Source organism: Aythya ferina (assembly GCF_964211825.1).
Source record: "Aythya ferina genome assembly, chromosome: Z".
Lineage (NCBI taxonomy): Eukaryota > Metazoa > Chordata > Aves > Anseriformes > Anatidae > Aythya > Aythya ferina.
Genome location: NC_140299.1, coordinates 14889871 through 14912734, shown reverse-complemented (window position 1 = coordinate 14912734; position 22864 = coordinate 14889871). Strand labels below are relative to the sequence as shown.

General features: G+C 38.5%; 1 protein-coding gene across 1 annotated transcript in view; it reads left to right on the top strand.

The window, feature by feature from the left end:
* Positions 1-20271, top strand: part of OXCT1 (3-oxoacid CoA-transferase 1) — an 86551-nt gene extending 66280 nt beyond the window's left edge. The window contains exons 14-17 of the mRNA XM_084503408.1: positions 2388-2477; positions 8896-8976; positions 12079-12180; positions 19008-20271. Coding sequence (XP_084359534.1) covers positions 2388-2477; positions 8896-8976; positions 12079-12180; positions 19008-19043 — 309 coding nt within the window. The 3' untranslated portion in view covers positions 19044-20271. The remainder of the gene's footprint in view (positions 1-2387; positions 2478-8895; positions 8977-12078; positions 12181-19007) is intronic.
* Positions 20272-22864: the final 2593 nt, after the last annotated feature.

Below are 22864 nucleotides of genomic sequence, written 5' to 3'. Positions count from 1 at the left end.
TGTTTTTCTATGGCAGACTGCCTTTATACATGTAAAGAATTGAAATAAAAGCCATACTTTTGACAGAGGCAATTAAATATGCTATTAAAATTCAAAAGAAACAAATTGCTTATTGCTTGGAAATGTGCAGTGTTTATAAATGTCAAAACTGTTTTGGTCTGCATGTTTCTCTTAAGCAAAAAGAAACAAGATGTCTTTTGGGAATCACATCTTTGACTGGAGTGTTTTAATTCAAATTTAGAATGCAGCTGGCCCTGTCCTAATATGGTGTGCAGGACAGGGCACTTAATGGGAGTTTGGTAGCTGCAGTGAGAATAATGTAAGGCTCTTCTCCCTTGAATATTCCTCAAAATAAAAGCATGCTCGGCTATTTGGAGATAATGCTTAAGTAATTTACTTTACCTAACAGTCACCCTGCAGTGATGAGAATGTTTGCCTGAACAACAACAGATACAGTGATTTAAAGGCCCTCTCAAGTCCTTTTCAACTCTACTTGGTTTTTCCTATTCCCATGTACATGAAGGAATGAAATCTCTTGTCAGAGTCCTCTATGACAGCTTCTTCAGCAGTACATTTGTCATTGCCCTTTATCTGCAGCTATTTCTTCAGATGTTTCCTAATTGCTGTAGCTCTTTACTGGGTAGTAGAACTAAGAGTCCTGAAAAGTGAACTAATGGTGTTGCCAGGGTAGGAGTGTTGATAGCATAATTCTTGATGCAAACTTATTTTGAGTTACTGGGGAGATAATATGTTGTCTTCAGCTACTCTGCATTATCTTGTCAGTGACCCTCTGGCAAGCTGATGAGAAGTCACTGCGGTCTCTGTAAGAGCTTTGTATTTCAAGGTGGGTTTGAGAATGATCAGAGCTGTGCCAGGAAGCCAAATACAGAGATAAATCCTGTCATCTCTTTTAGGCTCGTGTTTGCAAAAGAATATTTAATAGGAGTGTTAATGTAATTAATATTACTCTGATATAAGAAAATCAAAGGGGCTTGTTTATAGATAAAGGAAGATATGCTTTATTCTTCACTGTACAAAACAATTTATTTTTTTTATGTGTATTGCCTTCATTATGATGAAGAAGTTTTCAATAAATTGCTGTCCTGACAGCTTAATGAGGCAAGTTTCTTCCATGTGTTCTGTGTCATGGGCCATAGCTGCTGATGGTACCGAACTACATAGCTAATAAACAAAAGGATAAGAGAAAAGCTTTATGCTAGGAAGTTTCCAAGTTGTTTAACCATATCATTTTAGGCCTAAAATAAAACAGAATGCAATATATTTCTGTACTTCATTGATTTTAATGACAGATAACAAGCAGCTGAAACAGAATGAATACAAAATATTTGAGACAAAATAGTTGATTTTAATCTCCAAAATTCCTTGCCTCGTGTTTCCTGCTAACTTTACCTATCATGCAGGTCCCCTCCCCAGCAGCTCAGGAGTGACACATGAAGTTGTTACTTTGTGGTTTTGGGCTGGGACTCTGGTGCTTGTTGTTCAAAAATGACTCCTCATACTAGTAGAAGATTGTACTCAAGGTCATTACCCATCAGAAGTTTGTTGAGCTTGGCAAGCCAAGCAAGCCTTGCTGCTTACCTTCCAAGATCAGATGCCTTCAGTTTAAGATGTTGGAAGCAGTCAGGGGTTGAATGCCACAGCATTATGAAAACCAGAACACCAAGCCATAATACAGCTCTTGTGATGACAGGTGCAATTGTGACACTCTTTAAAAAAAGCGCGAGTCACAAAGGCAGAAGGCATTTCTTGGCTTGAAGGACAAACAGAAGTGAGTACTAGTTAAAACTTATTTATTGCCCCTGTTCTGAAATGACATCCAAATACACCTGGAATGGAATAAAAAGAATGGTTTGTGCTTATCTAGTGATACAAGCAATGTCTGAACTGGCAGGTGGAGACTGCTCTGATGTTCTTGTTGTTAAATTTAAAATCAGTTATTTACTTTTGAGACAATGAGATTTCAAACATTGTGAGAATGAGCACTTTGTTTTTACAGTATTAGAACCATTGCAACTGGCTTAATTGCTCATCAGCATCAGGGCTCCCACAGTCACTGTTCAGGTGTAAGTTACACCCAGGATGCCTCACAGGGCAGTGGGTCCTTGGCAGTGGGTCCATGGCAGTGGAAACTCATTGTTCTCCTATTTGCATCACGTAGACCCTAAGATGACACAACTGTTTCCTCTTAGGGGAAGCTCTGGTAGTGTTTGAGTACAGTGGTCATGAATAATGTGGGTTTTCTACACAGGAAAAAGATAAATACCTTATTCTGTTGTTGCAGCCAATATGTTATTTCTGTGTTTGTTTGTTTGTTTGTTTTTCATTTTAGTAGAAATGTTACATTTCTATTTAAAATCTCGTTTTAGGGTAAAATGGTGAAAGGAATGGGGGGTGCCATGGACCTGGTATCCAGTGCCCAGACCAAAGTTGTTGTCACCATGGAGCACTCAGCCAAGGTAAGGTGCCACTTATTTCTATATAAGTCTTGTGCTGTAGCTAGAAAGGAATAATAATAATAAAGACGACTTCTTACATTCATACTTCTGTCACTTTGTGAGGATTTGACAGTTTTGCTGTCAAATGCTGCTGAGGGGGATACAACAGGAGGATAGGTTGTTAGTATGGTTCCTTGCCTCTTGTAAGTGAATCATTCACCATGGAAAAAATGAAATATTAATTTGATATTTAAAAGCTGCACACATTTTTTAGTTGCTTCATGCATATTTAATGAGAGTGGTAATTGCCAGAGCTACAGTAGATGCTACCCTAGAGATTTTACTCTTTACCTCAGAATAATTTGAGAAATGAGGTTCCCCATGGCTAAATATTTGTTATGATGGATAGATATTTACCTTTAAAGCTGTCAGTCATATTGGTACTGACAGTTGATAAAACAGATCTTTTTGGCATGATACAATGCAAGCTGCCTTTCATATTATACCATTACGTGCTAGAGGTTAATCTAGAGATGACTTTATGGAGGGAGACTTATAGAAATAAGCAGTCTCCCACAGAAGGTCATAGGAAACTTGTCAATTGAAACTTCTAGAGTGGGACTGTCCAAACAGAGAAAAATGAGCCAAAGGACAAAATCTTCTATTCTTGGAGAACTAAAACAAATGTTTAAAAATTAACTTCCTGTTTTATTTCTGTGCTTGTTATTCCTATTTTGTCATGTGTCTGCCATAAAAATTAGCTGTGTGTATTTAAGATCCATATTCCTGCCAGAATTCATAAGGGATTTGCATGATAAGCTAAATATATTAATGATTGTGGGGTTGTGTGTGTAGTGTTTTTTTTTGTTGTTTGTTTGTTGGTTGTTTTTTGTTTTGTTTTGTTGTTGTTTTTTTTTTTTTTTTTAATGTGATTTAGGGAATGAATCTTCATTTTCCGTGTTTTTTCAACTTTTTTTTTTTTTTTTTTGGAAATTGGACTATTTATACTAAGTTGTGTCCTCAAGTAGCACATTCTAAGCAGCAGGACTGGGTTTGACCCAATAGTTATTGTGTGCACATGTGTAAATAAATAAAAGTGCAAAGCATCCTGACTGCATCCCTATCACAGTCTCTCCTCCCCCACCAAATTGGATGTGTAATTATCCATTTGCGCAGACACATACTTCAGGTATTAATGTCATTTGAATGAATATTTATGCTAGACTTCAAGTTACTGTAGAATTCAGTTAAGGGTCAGAGTCCACACGCTGTAATTATTTATAACAATTTATCTCTTAATAGCACTATTACCAAACTCTTTTGTCAGTACAATGTTTGGAAGTTGTTTAATTGTTGTTTTTAGTCAATAGGAACACTGAAACTTAAAAAGATAGGAACACAGGTTCACTCTTACATGTATAAACAATTCAGGCATAGACTTATTTATTTTGGTATACATATACATAAAAAGGCCTTTATATTCATGGGGTGCCTGGTGTGTGCTTCTAGAAAGCCTATTCACAGAATCACAGAATTTCTAGGTTGGAAGAGACCTCAAGATCATCGAGTCCAACCTCTGACCTAACACTAACAGTCCCCACTAAACCATTTCCCTAAGCTCTACACCTAAACGTCTTTTGAAGACTTCCAGGGATGGTGACTCCACCACTTCCCTGGGCAGCCTGTTCCAATGCCTCACAACCCTTTCAGTAAAGAAGTTCTTCCTAACATCTAACCTAAAACTCCCCTGGCTCAACTTAAGCCCATTCCCCCTCGTCCTGTCACCAGGCACGTGGGAGAACAGACCAACCCCCACCTCGCTACAGCCTCCCTTGAGGTACCTATAGAGAGCGATAAGGTCGCCCCTGAGCCTCCTCTTCTCCAGGCTGAACAAGCCCAGCTCCCTCAGCCGCTCCTCGTAGGACTTGTTCTCCAGGCCCCTCACCAGCTTCGTCGCCCTTCTCTGCACCCGCTCAAGCACCTCGATGTCCTTCTTGTAGCGAGGGGCCCAAAACTGAACACAGTACTCGAGGTGCGGCCTCACCAGAGCTGAGTACAGGGGGACGATCACCTCCCACGCCCTGCTGGTCACACTGTTTCTGATACAAGCCAGGATGCCATTGGCCTTCTTGGCCACCTGAGCACACTGCTGGCTCATATTCAGCCGACTATCCACCATCACTCCCAGGTCCTTCTCTGCCTGGCAGCTCTCCAACCATTCCTCTGCCAGCCTGTAGCTCTGCTTGGGGTTATTGCGCCCCAGGTGCAGGACCCGGCACTTGGCCTTGTTGAACTTCATGCAGTTGACCTCAGCCCATCGGTGCAGCCTATCCAGATCCTCCTGCAGAGCTTTCCTACCCTCAAGCAGATCGACACACGCACCTAACTTGGTGTCATCTGCGAACTTACTGAGGGTGCACTCGATGCCCTCGTCCATTACAGACTTTCATAAATTATTTCTTCTGCTTTTGTAAGAATGCACTGCAAAACTAATCTACATAGGTGATTTTTCAATTTTATCCTTATTTTAATGGAAGGCTCCCAGTATTCTTAGTGCTCTTTCTTCTTACCTGTCCTCTTTTGGGGCTGCTTCTTGTTGGTCCAAAAATGGACAAGAGGTGAAGTATAGAAACCTAGCATTCAAAAATCACAATCTGCTTTTACAGCTTTTAATATGCTCCTTGGAAAGGCAGGGAGGTGATGAACAAGCAAATATAGCACCTGTGACACCAGTTCTGAAAGTCAGAAGCCTTCTGTTGAGGTGACTGCTTCTTACAGAGCTGATCTTATATTTACACCTTTTTATTTCTTTACCACAAAGGGTTTCTCAAACTGTTATTTCATCCGTATGTAAGCATCAGAGGAGCCCTCTTTCCTCTTCCTCAGAGCCCATTGTTCTACAAAGTGAAAAAAAAATGTGTGCGTGTACTGTCAGAATCTGTTATGTCTGCTGGCTTTTTAGATTAGGGACATTTTTGTCATTTTATTTTCCAAGTAAATAATAAGAAATCTATCATTAGACACCAAAGCCTTCTGTAAATCAGCAGGAGTCAAGACTTGATGGACTGAAATACAGTGGAAGGCTACAGGATATATGCAGTACCTTCAATGAACACATTCAAGAATTGCAGCAATAGGTAGATCTTGCAGTTAGTTTTGTCTGATCTGTCATGTTTTAAAGGATCTTTTAATCCCCTTCAGGTGTTCTTATAATAGTGACAGCTTCTTAAACACTAAAATACATTTTTCTAAGAGTGTAATCCTTTGAGTATACATTTTGCAGTTTTCAAGGACAGCAATAGGCTGAGTCCTTGCAATGCATGCAAAATACAATTTACACTTACTTATGGGGGTGAAACTATTATCTGTCTTCACATTCAAAACAGTAATCCATTTTCCTTTATTTAAAAATAAAACTAATCACCCTTTACCCTAAAGTGTTTAAATTTTTAATTACTAAATGTTTATATTAAATTAAAACTGAAAAATATGGAAGAAAAATTACTTAAATTACTTTTGTGGAATAATTCATTTTAAGAAACGTCATTAAGGCAGGGTAGCATAGAACTGTATAAAACAATAAAGACAGGGATGCAGGATGGCTAGTCACTGCCTTACAAAAGAAATAAGGGTAGCCAACTGAAAAGAGCAGTAAGCACGTCTCAAACAGCAAGAAGTATTTTTCATAGCCAACTAATGAAGTTGTGGATCTTTGGCAGGATATTATAGGAGTTCAACATATGGAATATATATGAAAGGTATTAAACCATTTTAAGAATTCAAGTTCATCAGTGACAATTAAATAGCATTGACCAGAAGCAGTCTCTAGCTCAAGAAATCTATATGTCACAGCATCTCAGGAACCAGAAGGGCATAGCTATTGAGGGGTGGCTCTATTTTTGTTCTATGCGCTTAGGCCACTGTGAGCCACTTGGCAAACGGTCTTGAGTCTAATTTGTTGTGAAAGTTCTTAATGTATTTTTTGCTAAATTGCTTTTTTTGTTTGTAACTGTGAAGAACAGTAATAGAATGTTGAGCTGTTATTTAATCTCTGAACAGTCACTGCACACCTGTGCCCATTTGGCTATACTCTGCCTAAGAGAAATAAAAGTCCTTCACCCCCCATTGTTGACATGTTTTGCAAAACATAATAAAATAATGGCTGGTGATTGTTTCGTGCTTTGAAATGAGTTGTCTACACCATTCAAAAAATAGAATGGAAACTAGTTTTAAACACGTGGCTTGGATGTGGCTGAAACATAAGAGCACTGAATTGAAAACTTTTCTGTCATTGTGAATAGCTTTGATTTTTGATGTGTTTGGAAAATTATGGGCATTTTTGGTTCTTCATTAACAGAATTTAGAGAAAGCAGACTGAAACACCTTAAGACTTTGGATATCTACATGACAGTCTTTTCTTTCTTTATCTGAGCAAATCCTGTATAAATTCAGACAGCAAAAAAAAATGCAATTCTATTTGGATTCCCATTCTGATAGTGTCCTGATGGATGAGTTCCAAAAGTCACCTTTCATGGTAACTGGTAATACAGTAATGTTCAGCTCTTCTGTTAAAAAGCTGGAACATATCAGTTCCTAGGGTCACAGGAGCCATTCAGGCTGTCAGCTCTTCAAATTCATTTTATTTCAGTCTCAACTAGACACCAAGAAGAGATACTGCAATTCCTTAGAATTACACCTGATATGTTACTGAGGATACTACAGATAGTGCAGGTTAACCTTGGGTCTTGAGAAAAATTTGCAGGAAGGTCCTTAAGATAGACAAGATAAAAGTTGATCAATTGAAAGTAACATACTATCACAAGTTGTCATTTTTGTAAAGAGTGATCAAGTTTCATCAAAGTAGTTGCCTTGATACCAGATGTGGATCTTGCCAGTAAAATTATAATTATAATGAAAAAATAGTTATTCACTGAAAAAGATAAATTGAAAAGCACATAGACTGCTCCTTTTGTTATCACTTGGGAATCAAACTGGCTGAGATATGGTTTCCCAATTTATATTAAGCCTTAAGGAAAATTGATGATTGTAAATTTTAAAAGTATTGCATTCAGAGAGTTAAATGCAGTACTCCAAGAGTTTTGAAATGCACAATTGAAAATTGATAATTAGAGGAAGAACTCATATAATAATGGGGAAAATGTGTACTTAATGCTACCTGTGTATAATGCTCACAAAATCCTGACTAAAAACATAGTAATCTATCTTTATTGTATCCATTTGGAGCTATTGCAGATTTAGAAAGATCTAAAGCCATTTGTGAACTATTAAAAAAAAAAAAGAGGGAAAAGAAAACCCTGCCATCCAAACCTTACACAGCCAACTTTGTGACAGAAGCTATGTTTTTTCATTAGGTAATATTTTTCCCAATATTTAGAGTAGCTGCTGTTTGATGCCCTAAAAAAGGAAATGCTGTAGAGTAAATCCTGTTTTCTTTACGTACATTCTTTTCTACCATACATGCAGGCTAATCTGTTCTGTCTAAAATAAATAAAATGTAACTTTTCTGTAGTACTTGAAGATCACAGAATTTGTAAGTTGGAAGAGACCTCAAGATCATCGAGTCCAACCTCTGACCTAACACTAACAAGTCCTCCACTAAACCATATCACTAAGCTCTACATCTAAACGTCTTTTAAATACCTCCAGGGATGGTGACTCCACCACTTCCCTGGGCAGCCTGTTCCAATGTCTAACAACCCTTTCGGTAAAGAAGTTCTTCCTAACATCCAACCTAAAACTCCCCTGGTGCAACTTTAGCCCATTCCCCCTCATCCTGTCACCAGGCACGTGGGAGAACAGACCAACCCCCACCTCGCTACAGCCTCCTTTGAGGTACCTGTAGAGAGGTGAGTATATCTCACTCACCTCTTAGTGTGCTTCTGTGCTTTCCTGGAGAGATGGAGGAAATGGGAATTGAATGTGGGAAAAGAAACTCCATTTACTAGTTTCAAAGCATGACTGGGCACTTGAGCCCTAGGGATTTGAAATGCCTGTGTGTATGTCTGATCCTGCACATACTGTTCATAATAAAGTATAAGACAGAACTGTCATGCCCACAATGTCATTTTTTGTCTAATATTTGTCCTTTATATGTCATCAGTGAGGTCCCATGTGTATCTTATTCTCACATTGCAAATCATTAAGCAGAAGTATCCAGAAGTTCTAAACACCACCCACTCAGTGATGCAGTAAGACTCCTATTCGTCATCTTCCCATATCTAGGGTTTTAGTTACAACTGTCTCAAATTGCCAGAGGTATAATCTGCCTAAGAAATGAATTCAGAGAGTATTCTGAATACAGTGAATGTGTCAGTAACACTCAATGCCTACAGCTGTGATTTTCAAGTACATATTTGCATTCTGAGTTAGTTGCATTGTTTTTTAAAATTAACATTTGTCTGTATATTGTTTAACACAGGGCAATGTCCATAAAATCTTGGAAAAATGCAATTTACCACTTACTGGGAAGCAATGTGTAAACCGCATCATTACAGAGAAGGTAAAGTACTTTTCTTGTCAATACTTTGCTCCTCTATTGTGAAGAAACGCAACTCAGTAAAAGCAGTAAAGCTTAGTAAAAGTGAATAATATATTCAGTAGCTGTGACCAGTGAAGGCTAAAAATTCCCTTGGAGTTCAATTTCAGAGACCTGGTGGCTCATTTTTTGTTTTAAATCTCTCACCACTGACATCAAGCATACCAGATGATGTTCTTAGACACCTTCAGAAGAGAAATGCCATCCATGAGAAGTATGCAAAGTATATATCTGCTTATTTTTCCCAAAGAATACTTGAAAATTTGCCTCATGAGGTGCAAATCCTGAAATACACATTTTCCTCAAATATACATGCAGGGCAATGGTTCTATAGCACATACATGTCAGACAATTAGTATCTTCCTTGGTGTATACTACAGACTTTGAGAGAAATATGACCTGTAGCTGAAGCAGGGCTTTAATTCTTTTGTCCTTACTTGATTCCACTTTTGAAGCAGTTTACTGTCCAAGTCCTGGTGAGCATCTGATATTACTGATGCTCAAAGTACATTAGTGGATCTTTTCAGCAGAGGATAAGTGACTTGGGATTCTTGCTGTAATCATACTCCTTCTATTATCAATGTTTACATTTTTAAAGGCTTAGAGTAGTCCCTCTGTGAGCCATCTGTCATGCTAAGTAGAATACTTCAAAGGTGTGGATATAGAATTTATTTTTACCCAGTGGTATATTGCTACTGTCACTTTAAGTTTTCCTCCACTAAAGAAGGGAAACTAAGTGAAAATGGACAAGTTATGATGCAGTTTTCTACTAACTGGCCACATACAAATGTAAGGTACAAAAAAATGAACTGAATAAAGGCTGACAGAAAATAAACAACATGCAGAAATTTTCTGAGTCACCACTCATCAAATCTGTCTGTTTTATTAAAAGATGACACAAATGTACAACAGTACTTAGATTGTATTCTAAACTGTTTCTGCTCTAACTTCCTAGTATGGATGTTCCTTACACCCAGCCTCTCTTTTAAAACTCAGAAGAGCTATTTCAGTCCCAGAGAATGGTTTGGGTTGGAAAGGACCTTAAATATCACCTAGTTCTAACTCCCACCATGGGCAGGGACACCTTCCACCAGACCAGGTTGTCCAGAGCCCCATCCAGCCTGGCCTTGAGCACTGCCAGGGATGGGATATCCACTGCTTCTCTGGGAAGCCAGTGCCAGTGCTTTACCAACCTCACAGTAAAGCACTTCTTCCTCATGAATAGTCTAAATATATCCTCTTTTAGTTTAGAGACATTGCTCCTTGTCTTATTGCTACACGCCTTTGTAGAAAGTTCCTCTCCAGATTTCCTGCAGGCCCCTTTTGTGTACTTGGAAAACTGGTATAAGGTCTTCCCAGAGCCTTCTCAGCTGTTCTTCATAGGATAGATGCTCCAGCCCTCTGGTCATCCTCATGGCCCTCCTCTGGATTCAATCCAACAATTCCACATGTTTCTTGTGCTGGGGGCCCCAGAGCTAAGTGCAGGACTCCAGGTGAGACCTTGTGAGGGAAGAGCAGAGGGGGTGAATCACCTCCCTCACCCTGCTGGCCACGATGCTTTTGATGCAGCCCAGAATACAGTTGGCCTTCTGGGCTGCAGGTGCATGCTACTGGCTCATGTTAAGTTGAGCTTTTCATCCACCAGAACCCCCAAGTCCTTTTCCACAGGGCTACTCTCAGAGGGTGCTCCCAGCCTGTCTTTGTGCTTGGGTTTGCCCTGGCCCAGGTGCAGGACCTTGTCCTTTGTCTTGTTGAACTTTGTGAGGTTCTCATGGGCCCACCTCTGAAGCTTATCAGTGTTCCTCAGGGTGGCATCCATTATCAACCACACCACACAGCTTGGTGTCATTGGCAAACTGGCTAAGGGTGCACTCAATCCCACCCTTTATGTCACCACCAACGATAAAGTAGTGCTGGTCCCAATACTGACTCCTCAGTGACATTGCTCATCACTGGTCTCCACCTGGATATTGAGCATTTACTGTAACTCAATGAACGTGATCATCAGGCCAGTCCTTTATCCACTGAGATGTCCATCTTTCAAATCAATGTCTCTCCAGTTTAGAGACAGGAATATCATACAGGGCAGTGTCAAATGCTTTGCTCAAGTCCATGTAGGTGACATTAGTTGATTTTCCCTTATCCACCAATGCTGTAACCCTGTTTTAGAGGGCCACCAAATTTGTCAGATGTGATTTACACTTAGTGAAGCCATAAATCAATCCCATATGCCCAGAGGCCTATTGAGTTTCAGCACACTTCTGTGGGTTCATAAGACTTCATTTTCACTCCCAGTTCAATCATCACTGGACTTTTTCTACTGATTGCATTTTAGAAAAATTAATATAGACCTTATGGTTTCCCTGGCAACTAAAGTGCAACCTATATACTTACCTCTGGCAGGCACCATTACAGTGCATGCTGTTTTACAGGTGTTCTTATTTGATGTGTTTGTGAGCCTCGGAAGTGTAAAGCATGTCTTGTGAAGACGTCAGAAAGAATAGCCTTTGCTCCTTCAGCCACTTCTTCCCAGGCTTCCTATTGAAAATAAAAAAAAGAAACCTTCTTGTTCATTGCTAGCTTCTGAAAATACTAAAATTAGAACTGAGTGTTTAATAGCTATTGGAGAAGCTCATCCAATAAGGTGATCAGCCACCCTGTACCTCTCTGCTGGCCTAAAAACAAAACAGAAGGGCAAGGGAGACAATGGCTTTCCCTATTTTCTTTTATGATCTCTTGATAGACATTGTGTTGCAGCAGAGAATATCTCAGCCCTTTGTGCCAGATTGGAGCAGGAGGTGCAGTCTTTATTTCATACAGCAAAGAACAGTTGCACATTTTTCCACAAAATCAACATATCTTATACTTTAGATTCTTTTAGGTACAGATAAATGCTGCAGAAATCATTATTGTTCATAAAAACCAGTTAAAAACCAGTTTTTAACAGCATAATTTGTTACTGAAGTAACTCTTTTCAGAACATTAATTTGTACAGTATCACTACTCACTTCCTCCTTCTTTAATATACATTAAAAAATTTAATTGTGTGCTATTTGAACCTGACAGGCTGTGTTTGATGTGGACAAAAAGAAGGGGCTCACCCTTGTGGAAATCTGGGAAGGACTGTCAGTGGATGACATAAAGAAAAGCACTGGCTGTGACTTTGCAGTAAGTCATTTCACAAACAAATATATACAAGTATATTCCCAAACAAATATACTCTGGTGTCTGAATGAGTATTCACAAATAATCTTCCCATGAAGACTTGTAGGTACAGTAAGTTTTTTCCTTAAAGGTGAGGCATGGGTAGATTTACCCAGGAAGAGAGTTTACAGGATATCAGGATATTTTAAGGCTAACCTAATATGATTATATTAGGTATAATGGTGTTAGAATCCAGGTCGAAAAAAACAAAAAAAAAGGGGAAAAAAAAAAAGATGCAGGAATAGCTAGGAGTAAAAAGGGCAATGTAGAAAGGGAAGTTCAGTTCCCTGAATACTTTGAAGAGGGAGTCTGAATGGTGGTTGAATATTTGTACTTCCACTGTCAAAGTTTACTAATTCTCTAATTTTAAGTTTTCATGTTATATTTGGGTGGGGCTGTAAGTCTTCTCATCAGGGATCACTACATACATGCATCCACCCTAGTTACTACTGCCAATCAATTAAATCATAGAATCATAGAATCATAGAATCACAGAATGGTTTGGGTTGGAAGGGACCTTAAAGATAACTAGTTCCAACCAACTGCCACAGACAGGGACACCTCAAAGCTCATGTTTTAGTGGGATGCCGAACTGTTTCTTTTGCTGAACATCCTTTCTTTTCCAGTGCCTCGTTCTTAATCCATAAACCCACTGCAATTTTACTTTCACTTTCTGTTTTAAGTCACATTTAATGCTAACACAAAACTGGCTTGTTAATGGAAAAAACGTAGTGTACTGGAGTGTAACTGATTCTGTAGGTATAGCCAATAACAAATACAGTTATGTCATGGCCTTCTCCTACGTGGATATCACAAAGCTTTTTCTTCTGCATTGTAAAGTTGGGGCAGGTCATCCAGACCTCTTTTGGTGAGGACATCGAGTCTGACAGTATACCTTGTGTGCTGTAAAAATGGTTTAGAAATATTTGGTATGAAGAGTAGTATCCTTTTTGGTAGTGAAGTGTAGTACTCTTCACAGAGTTAAGAGAGGCAGGGCTAGGGCACATAATTGCAAGATAAAAGAACAGTTGTTATGTGAGAGTTTGTTATTAAGGCTTTGAACATACAATTGGCAATAATTAAAATATTCAGACTAATGAACACGTGGAATTTAATTCATTCCATGTCCTTTAGAGAACATTTTTGACAACCAAATGTGATGGCGTATGCTTTCCTTGTGGAGTTTTAAATATTTTAAATAAAAAGCTGTTCACTTGTAAGAAAATATTCATTTATCTGGAAATAAGAAATGTTCTGTTAAACATGAGTGACCTGCAACTGCAGAGTGCAGGAAATTGCTACAAAATCACTTTGCTCTATTATTCATTTTCTATGTAACATTTTGTGGAAGTCATTTTTATTTTTTTACTTTACAGTAGTAGCAAGCTTCTATATTTAGCACTTCTGTGTGCAAAAGAAATTATTCATTCAGCTCCTGTCTATGATTTTGGAAAAAAAAATGATACATTTTTTAAAATGTCAGTATCAGGGCTTCTTTTTCTTCAGCTGATCAACCTCTCAAACAGCTAGCACCCAATACCAAAGCATAAAAATGACCTTGTAGATTTGTGTCTGTGGCAATCTATTATATAAAATTATATATTTAATTTGAGGATTAATTTGGGGCTGGATTTGAAAAGTGTCGTGTTTAGTAACCATTTAAATAGACTGAAACTACAGGAAAGTACTTTTCTATCAGAAGAAACCATCCCTTACATGTTCCAAACCTGTTTGTTTGGAAGGAGTTGGTTTCTTTTTGGTTCAGTTGGCCTAAATATATAGTTACATATGTATATGTTTAATTGAGTATGTATTACCTGCTGTAAACTCCAGAAGCCTATGTTGAAGGCAATGGAAGAAATGGGGACCAATGAGTTCAAATAAATTTTTGTTAGGACTATTAGCGGACCAAAGACTGCTAAGACTATTAGGACCAAAGAGAAGATTAACGCCACCCACTATCCCATTAGTACTTTCCTGTAAATGTTACAAAAGAGCGGTATAAATTTTGGATCCTTGGGTTAGCACTTGATGAGAGGTATAGTGCTGTCTGTGTCTCTGGGATCTGTCAGACCAGGTTCTGGAAGGGATTCTTCAGTGCCACCCCGTTTCCTGGTTCATGAAGACAAACTCTAGTGCAGTCTGCTTTGTACAGCTGCCTTGGTCATGCATGAAATCATGAGCTGCACTAAAGGATCTGTGGGCATGAAAAATGTAGATGCTGCTTGGTTTATGCACTTTAATATATTTATCTTGAAAGCATGCAGCTTCCATAAACGCTTGCAAACCATGTACTGTGCTGACCTCTGCCTGGGTATGTGCATAGGTTGACTTTGCATTCTGGTTGGTAGCTCCTTAAAAACTCCTTTAATCTCCACAGCTCTGCAAATGGAAGGAGTGAACTAACATGACTTGTTTATTAAAGTCATGGCATGGAAGAACAGTAGCTCTTCCTTTCTCCTATTTTCTTTCTTTCTGCTTTTCCTCTTTTCCTTTCATCTTTCTTTGTTTCCACTGAGCATGTTTCCAGGTTACGGTGACCCAGTCCTCCTCGTCTGATTGAAATCCTCAGCAAAACTGATATTGGCATAAGTGACAGTAAGACTGGGTCACTGTTGCATGATGTTCGACCCTTGAGGGCCTGATTCTCATACACAGTGAACATCTATAGCTCCCTCACTTAATTTTGAAGTTGGGAAAATAAAGAGATTTGAGCACTGTGGTAGCCAGTTGTTTAGAAAGTAGTATCCTTGGTCTGTTTTTCCAAATTTCAAGACTCTGCCTAAGGCTTCTTTGCAAGAGTAACAGTTGTGCTTGTGATTATGTCCACTGAATGATGTATCTTGTCTATATTGATGACAAGAAACTTCAGTGATACTGTAAAGCTATAGTAAAAGCTGGGGGGGGGGGGGGGAGAGTGGGATTTTCTCATATGTTTTAGTAGTTTGGAACAGGACTAATAGGTGGAAAAAGAGGAGCTAAGCCTTTTCTTGCAGCTTTTCAGTGAATGCATAAAACGATGTGAACTAAATTTAGCATATCTCTATGTTTGTTACTAGTGAGAATTTCAGGAATGACTCCGCCTTCATATATAACTATCTCTCCCTGTGCAAGCTACTTCTCTTTGGGAGAGGAGAGCTTTATAGTCTTTGTGGCTTTTGAGACACATTTGGCTATACATTCCCATTTTCACAGCCTGCTTATTTGGGAAAACATCAACTAAAGGACATTTGCAACATGAAAATGACAAAGAAAAAAGGATTTAGAATCAACAATCTTGATTTTAGACTGGCATCATATCCAAAATAAATGATTCAACCTCAGTTTTACTGCACTGTGAAGACAAAGTGTTGGCTTATCTCATGCGCTTAAATCATATTTGTTGCTGCCTAGCATATAGGTTACTTTGGCAGGTAATCTGTTTTGGCTTGTACTGGTTTATAGCTTTGATGAGACCATGTAAGAACAGACAGAAACCATACTTTTGCAGACGTAAAAATCATTGTAAAGATCATCAGGGTAAGTCTGCTTGACCTGAAATAAAATAGAGATAAAAAAATCTTTTTTAAAATATAATCTGAGAGCTCAGTTTTCCAAAAAGAGATTCTTAAAAGATAATGCAGAGTTTAGGAAAAGCATCTGCTAGGACAAAGGAAAAATTAGGTAGTTGAGCAGTATTTGACTAGTGTATGTTTAAAAATAATTGACTGTCTAAGCTCAAGCCAGTGAGTGCAAAATACCAGAGGACATGGCTTTAGTTTCTGGAAATATATTTTACTTTGAGGAAATGGGCAGGATTGAATCCATTTTTAAATGGATGTTGTGTTTTTTCCTTAATCAGTCATCCCCACTACAGAACTCACAGTAGGAACAGATTTTCCTACAAAAGCAGATGTTAGAAATATGGTTAGCATTTATCTGCAATTTCAAATAATTAAGAGTTAATAATGGATAAGCTACTTTTATTATTTTAACAGTTATGCTAACACTGCTTCTCTTCTCTGCTCTGCACAATAACTTGCTTTCATACTCCTGATGAGATCATTAGAAGTAGCTGGGACTTAGCATCATTCAGAATCAGCCCTTGAAAGAGCTGCTTGCTGTAAATAAACATAATGAAATCAGCATAGAGATGTCAGTGTAGCTGAAAAGTGTTGTTTGGGGCTGGAAATCAGGAAGTCAGCAAGCTTGAATTCTAGGGAGTCCCTGAGGCAATGTGTCCTCAGCTAGGGTCTTCCTCTTAGCAGATCTGGGGCTGCATACCAGACTGCAAAGGCAAGCAGCTCCCAGTACTGCCTGTTCAACATTAGCAAAGCCTGTTGGAGCTTCCAAGATCAGCTGTTCTTCCTGTAAGTGAAATAACATTGAAAATGTATTGCTTAGGATGTACTGCAGGAAAGTAGCAACTATGCATCTGTGTACTGTGAAATAGTCTTTGTCAAGTGCATTCAGCTCTTATCAAATGCTGTGCTGCTAGCAGAGTGATACCGAATTGACTGAGTCTGCTGGGATTTAAAGTAGCAGATTCAGGAGGCTTTCTGCATTTCAGACTTGATTATTTATTGTTTTTCAAGCCCATAACATCCCTTTCTTTATGTTAGCATTTTTCTGCTCATTTAATCACATTTATTTAGAGCAAACATTTCTAATTGCATCCAGTTCTTAGTGGTGCTGGGCTCTTGCCACCTCTGTTCAGCAGGCACAATGGTACTTCTGCACTCCTGGGGATCAGACCCTTTCAGACAGGAGTAGTGGTACACACAAATGACAGCTGCTTACATCAAAAGTGCAGACATTACATTTAATGTAATATACTCATTGAATTGTAAAACATTTGAAGCTTTGATGGTACCAAAATCTAGCAGAAAAACAGCAATCTCCTCCATTAACTGCCTTTTGTCTTTATTTGTAGGGTACAGATTTTAATGGCGCTGTCTTCATCCTCCAGTTTTTTTCTTTATCTCAGTAGCACCATCCCTAGGTGAGGCAGAAACTGGCCCAGATAAAGTGAGGTGCATACCCACTTTGAGTTGGAAATGTTGAAGTATGTCTGGAACTAGCTCAGGAATGTTTATTTTTTCTAGCTCCTTTGCACCTATAGCTGTTAAATCTTTTTATTATCCTTGTTCACACAGAACTTTCAAAATCAATGAACAGTTTACATCTACTGAAAACATGTCATTAACGTTTGATATATTAAACACATTCTTCACAAATTAAGCATTTCTCTGTCACTGTTCTCATAAAATTATAGGCAGTGACATTTTGTGGCTGGAGGAAGGCTAACTTAGAAATCAAACTGGTATAGGAAATACAATCCTATATGTTTGGAAATACAGCCTTCCCTGTGCTTGGAAAAGTCCCATATATATCGCTCTTCTGTAAGTTGGCTTGTTCAGTACTATTAAGTGAAAAAGGTGGAATAAGGAGGCAGAAGGAGTGCAGTATGTGATGTTTCAGTGGGACATGCTAACCAACAAGGAGCCACATATCTGTGGTACTGTCTTTCCTCCAGAAAGAGTAAGATCACACAAATTGTTTTTGATCTTCATCCTAGGGCATTTAAATAAGGCTGGGAACAGGATATATTTAATGAGTCTTGGAGCTTCTGCGGAGAGGTTTTCCTCAGGGTGTTACGTAGATCTGCAGTCGTGGTTCAGACGGTTGTTAACCAATGCTTCTCTTTGCTCTGAACTCTTCTCTGCATTACTCCCATTTATACCTTCTGTCTTCACCCACTTCCCTATTTAGGCTTAATATGTTTTATTTTTGGTCTACTGGATATCTTATAATACAACTAATGGATTTTATGACTGTATAGAATTAAAACAATAGAATATATGAGTGTCCTGACATGAGAATTAATGTGAATGGAAGAAGGTGACTTTAAAATTTAATAACAGTTAAAATTAGAAGTATTGAATTATACGTACACTACACATATATTATAATGTAGGTATATAGTATATTTATACATTTGATTATACACTGCCTGCTAATATGCATGTTCCACAACTTTGGTTGACTACTGCTGTGCAGACCTACCATTGACACACAGCATCCCATCTCCAGGTGTGTTGGGAGGAAAAAACAGGATGAACTTAGCAGCTGAGCAAAGAAAGGAAAATACTAGTTTAGGATTCCTTGGCATGCTTGTTTTAATAGTGATGTGGTGGTTCAGGCAGGTATTAAATATCATTTGTGCTGTTGCCTGTGCATCATTCAGTGTATTGGTGAGTGAATGCAAGTGGACAAGGTGAAGGCTGAAGCACCAGCCCATCTCCAGCTACCTCTGTTATTGCTGTTCATGGCAAGCACTGCCCCACTCTGCACAAACTATGACCTTTTATGGTCCAGTATATTAACAAAGCCATGGCCTGTTCTTGAGATGTTCACATGCCATGTGTTGTATAATTGAGTTGCTGCTTCACCTGAGCTCAGCTATCCATTCTGCTGGCACTGGAAGCCCTCCACAAAGACCACACAGTTAGCAGGGGCAAGTACAGGTTCAGCTCTCCAGGATTAATCTGCTTGCATTCTTAAATCAATAATCCAACTCCAAGTAAATGAAATTTAGAGGCTGGGTAGTAGCACTACATGCATCTTGTACTTCTGCATCAGAAATTTAGTGGTGGCGGTGTTTCTCTGAAATGCAGCAAATATATGGGTTTAAATAAATACAGTGTCTCTATTCTTCAGTGGCACATTGTTAATAAAGGTGGAAGGGAACTGCGGGTTGTACTGCTATATCTGTATGTTAACTATTCTGTTTTTTCCCTCCTTCTTGATAGGTTTCACCAAAACTGATACCTATGAGGCAGATTTAAACCTGCAGCACAGTCTGGGCCAGAAGGCTTGTTTCCAAATGGGAGCTCAGTGAAGAAAAATCGATGACTGTTTTGCAATTTTCCTTTTTTTTTTTTTTTTTTTAAGGGCTTTGTAAGTAGTTTCCAGATAGTTAAACTCAGGCTGTGACTATCAGCCTAAACAGAATTTTACTTTCATAGCATTACCAATTTTAATAGAAGGGTGAATTTATTCCCTAAATTTCAAATAATGTTATACTAAAATGTTAGTGAACATTGTCCAAAAAATGCCTTTTAGTCTCTCTGCCAAATAATAGGTTTTTTTACACAGATTCAGGAAATGACCATGCAAACTTACAATTGCCTCTGCTTTTGCTGATGTTGCTCGTTACAAATCACTCTGCTGCTCTTTAACTACAGCATTTACTATTATGTTTCTTTTCCTGTAACGTGTCTTTCTTCTGGAGTGGTGTATAGGAAATGCATGCATCTTTAGAGAGCCATCATGAATATGGACTTCCCTTTTCCTGAACCTTTTAATGAGTCTGTGACAAAACTGTTTGTATCAGTTGGGCCCTTATCCCTGAATGTGTCTGCTGCTTCAACAGTGTCTGTTGGCGTTAAGATGCCATGCACCACCCACAGTCCAACTCTCACCCCTTCTATTTAAATTGTACAAGCCAGAATGGGGCTAGTTTGCAGGAGGAAGATAAAAAGATGTTTCCATTCCCCTGCAAACAACTGATAGCTGTACAGTTGTCCCACATGAACTGCTCTTACTCTTCAGATCTAATCCTTCTCCTCCCTCCCTCCATTCAAAGGCAAATGAAGGCTGTTTCTGGAGTGAGGTCTGCCCTTCCAGTGTTATGTATGGGAGGAGAATGCTGTGGGCATTTGGAAGATTGCTTCTGAAGGGAATACAAAGCAGTAAGTTTGCACCATTTCAGAATCAAGGCATCAGCAAAAGTTAGAGAGTTTGGAACCCAAACTCATGATAACTAGAATGCACACTGTGAGACAATCAATATGAAAAGCCATTCTCTCATACTGGTTCTGCTATTTGGTAAAGATCTTACTTTCCCTGTTCTAACTACAAACCAATGGTTTTTGCAAGCAAGCAACACAGTTATGACAGCATCGGATCTCACATCCCAGATTAGCACAACTGATCTTCATTATACAGAGCATTAATTGATTAGAAATACTGGAAGTCTGCATCTGTTAAAATACAGTGTTCTTTTACAGTGTTCTTTCCAGGTATGATAGTTTCCATCATTCATCTAAACAGGAATGCTTAAAACACTTTAGTGAAAATAATTCCTGACATATATTTGATGTTTGATGTTTGATAGAAGGAAATTAAGTGACTGAAAAATATGTAAAATGTATATGCACAAAGAATTATATAGATATGCCTATCATAAATGTGATAAGCAGTGTTGGGATATGGTGTAGAAGGGAATTTTGATACTAGATGGATGAGGTATTCAGTGTGTGTTTGGAAGGAATGTAACACATTTCTAGGGAACCAGATATGAAACTCCTGCAATTTTAGCTCCAGTATTAGCCTTTGTACTGTACTAGTAACCTTGTATAAGAAATACTAATTTTTCATGGGGCAGTTATAAAATTCGTCTTATCCCACACACGGGTTTTACAGCAGTAAAACTGCTGATTAGAGAAATTATTTTTATTGCGTTATAATTACTCTAAGCAGTTCCTTGATAGTCTCTTGTCAATACCAGAATATGTTGTTGTTCTCACAAAGGAATAAACGAAATACTTTTGTAAGCACCTTTACATTAGTACAAAAGTACTCCTGTAATAACTAAGCTGTATGACTTGAGCTAATAGGTGCTAATGGCTGTTGTATAGCCTAAATGTGTAGGCAAGACCTTAATGCCAAGCACACGAGAAAGAAATGTCTCATATGAGAAATGTTAATTTCATTACTGAACATATACAAATGATTTGATTGTTAATTTGTGTGCAAGACCTGAAACTGCATTGATCAAAGTGCTCCAGAATATCCAGGATTAGCAGCATTTTAACCTAGCTTTATTTTTCATATTTTCTCTATTAATACCCCTGTACATATACCCTCATTCCAAACAAGTTATTTTCTCTATGTTTGGCCGTTTCTACTGCTGTGGAATGATCTAAGTGATTCTACTCAGAGAGGTTTTGCAGATTAAAAGTCTCTATATTAAAAAGGTGACTTTCAGATCTGTGAAACAATTTTGGTTTCAGACAGAGCAGCCAAGAGATCTCTGCCATGCTCCACAACAACACTTCAGTGACAGTTCTGACCCTTGCAATGCAGCACACAGCAAAATGTGCCTAGCTTTGCCTTCAGGGTCAAGGGTGGGTGAAGAGCTACTTTAAGGGGATGGATCTGGTCCCTGAAAGTTTCTTGTCCATCGTCACTTAAAGCTCTCATAGAGATCGACCAGAATGGATGATGTTTTTAGAGGGGAATATAAAAAATATTGTACAGGGGAGGAGATTTAATAACTTATCCAGAAATAAAATTATTTAAATAGCCGGGGAAGTTGTAAAGAAATCTAGAAATGAAGCATTGATCTATTGCAATTACCTGTGTTATATTAGTCATAGTACTGATTAGTTAATTACAGCATACTTTATTGGCATATATAGGGCATGGGAGAAGTGTCTGAGGGCAGCATCAAGCATGTGCTGCTTCTTCCATTGAACTATGCTTTGCTGGCATACGCACAGAAGCCATAATTATCCTTAATATATGGCTTATAAAAAGACTGATGACCTGATAATGTCTGGGAGTTCAGGACCTTGATTTCTGACACAAAGAATTAGGAGCCATGAACTCCCACATTTTAGCTTTTCCAATTCTCTAAGTATTGCCTTGAATATTGTCATCTGTGCTCTCTGTCTTGTTTCCTAGAAAAGGGGATGTTTTTCTTCCTACCTCACAGGGGTGTTGTGGGGAATAACCAGCTATGATCTGTGCAACAGGTTATGCTTTCTCTTCAGCTTGCATCAAGAGCATGGAAGAGTGCTTTGAAGAATGCCATACATGCTAGATATTTGAATTTTGTGTCTACTCTTATTTGCACCAGTGTAATGCAAGAGGGCAAAAGTCAATATGGTGCTGAAGACCAAGGAAGTGAGGAAAACAGGCACTCTAAGTGTATTCCAGTGGTGCAAGTATCTGTATGTCACACTTACATTTTTTATCTTGAAGACATTATGTTGTGGTAGAATACTGGTATTATGAAAATGTCATGTGTCTGCAGAAGCTAATTACAACAAGCTCTGATTCTGCTGTTTAAATTGAGATTTGTAAAGTAGGATTAGAAATTAAAACACTCCAAAGTATTGCCTTCTCTGTGGACACAAGTCAGGTTTGTAGGTAAGGTATACTCTGAGCAGTAGTTGTGATGATGGGTATTATGGGGATGAGAGATTCTCATCCCTCTTTCTCTTCCATGGCTGTAAGAAAGCTGGTATGCGTGAAGGTTTATGGTTTATTGGGACATCACTGATATTATGCCTGCTTCACAGCACTTCACAAGACAAGGACCGCTGATGCTCTTTGTCCTGAAGATGATGATGATTCTACTGTTATCATGTTGGACTTAATTCATTTTGTATTTTATTGACTTTTGTCCCTGAAAAAGCGAAGAATGAATGATGATATAAAACGTAGTTGTACTGTAAGCTCTGCAAACTATACATCAAAGTCCCACTATGTATTTGCAAAACAATCAATAAAGAAAAGATTAAAAATCTCAGGTTGCGTCTATTGTTACTGTTTTCCATGGTGTTTTGTTCTGCCATTAGGAGCATTAAAGGATTAACTT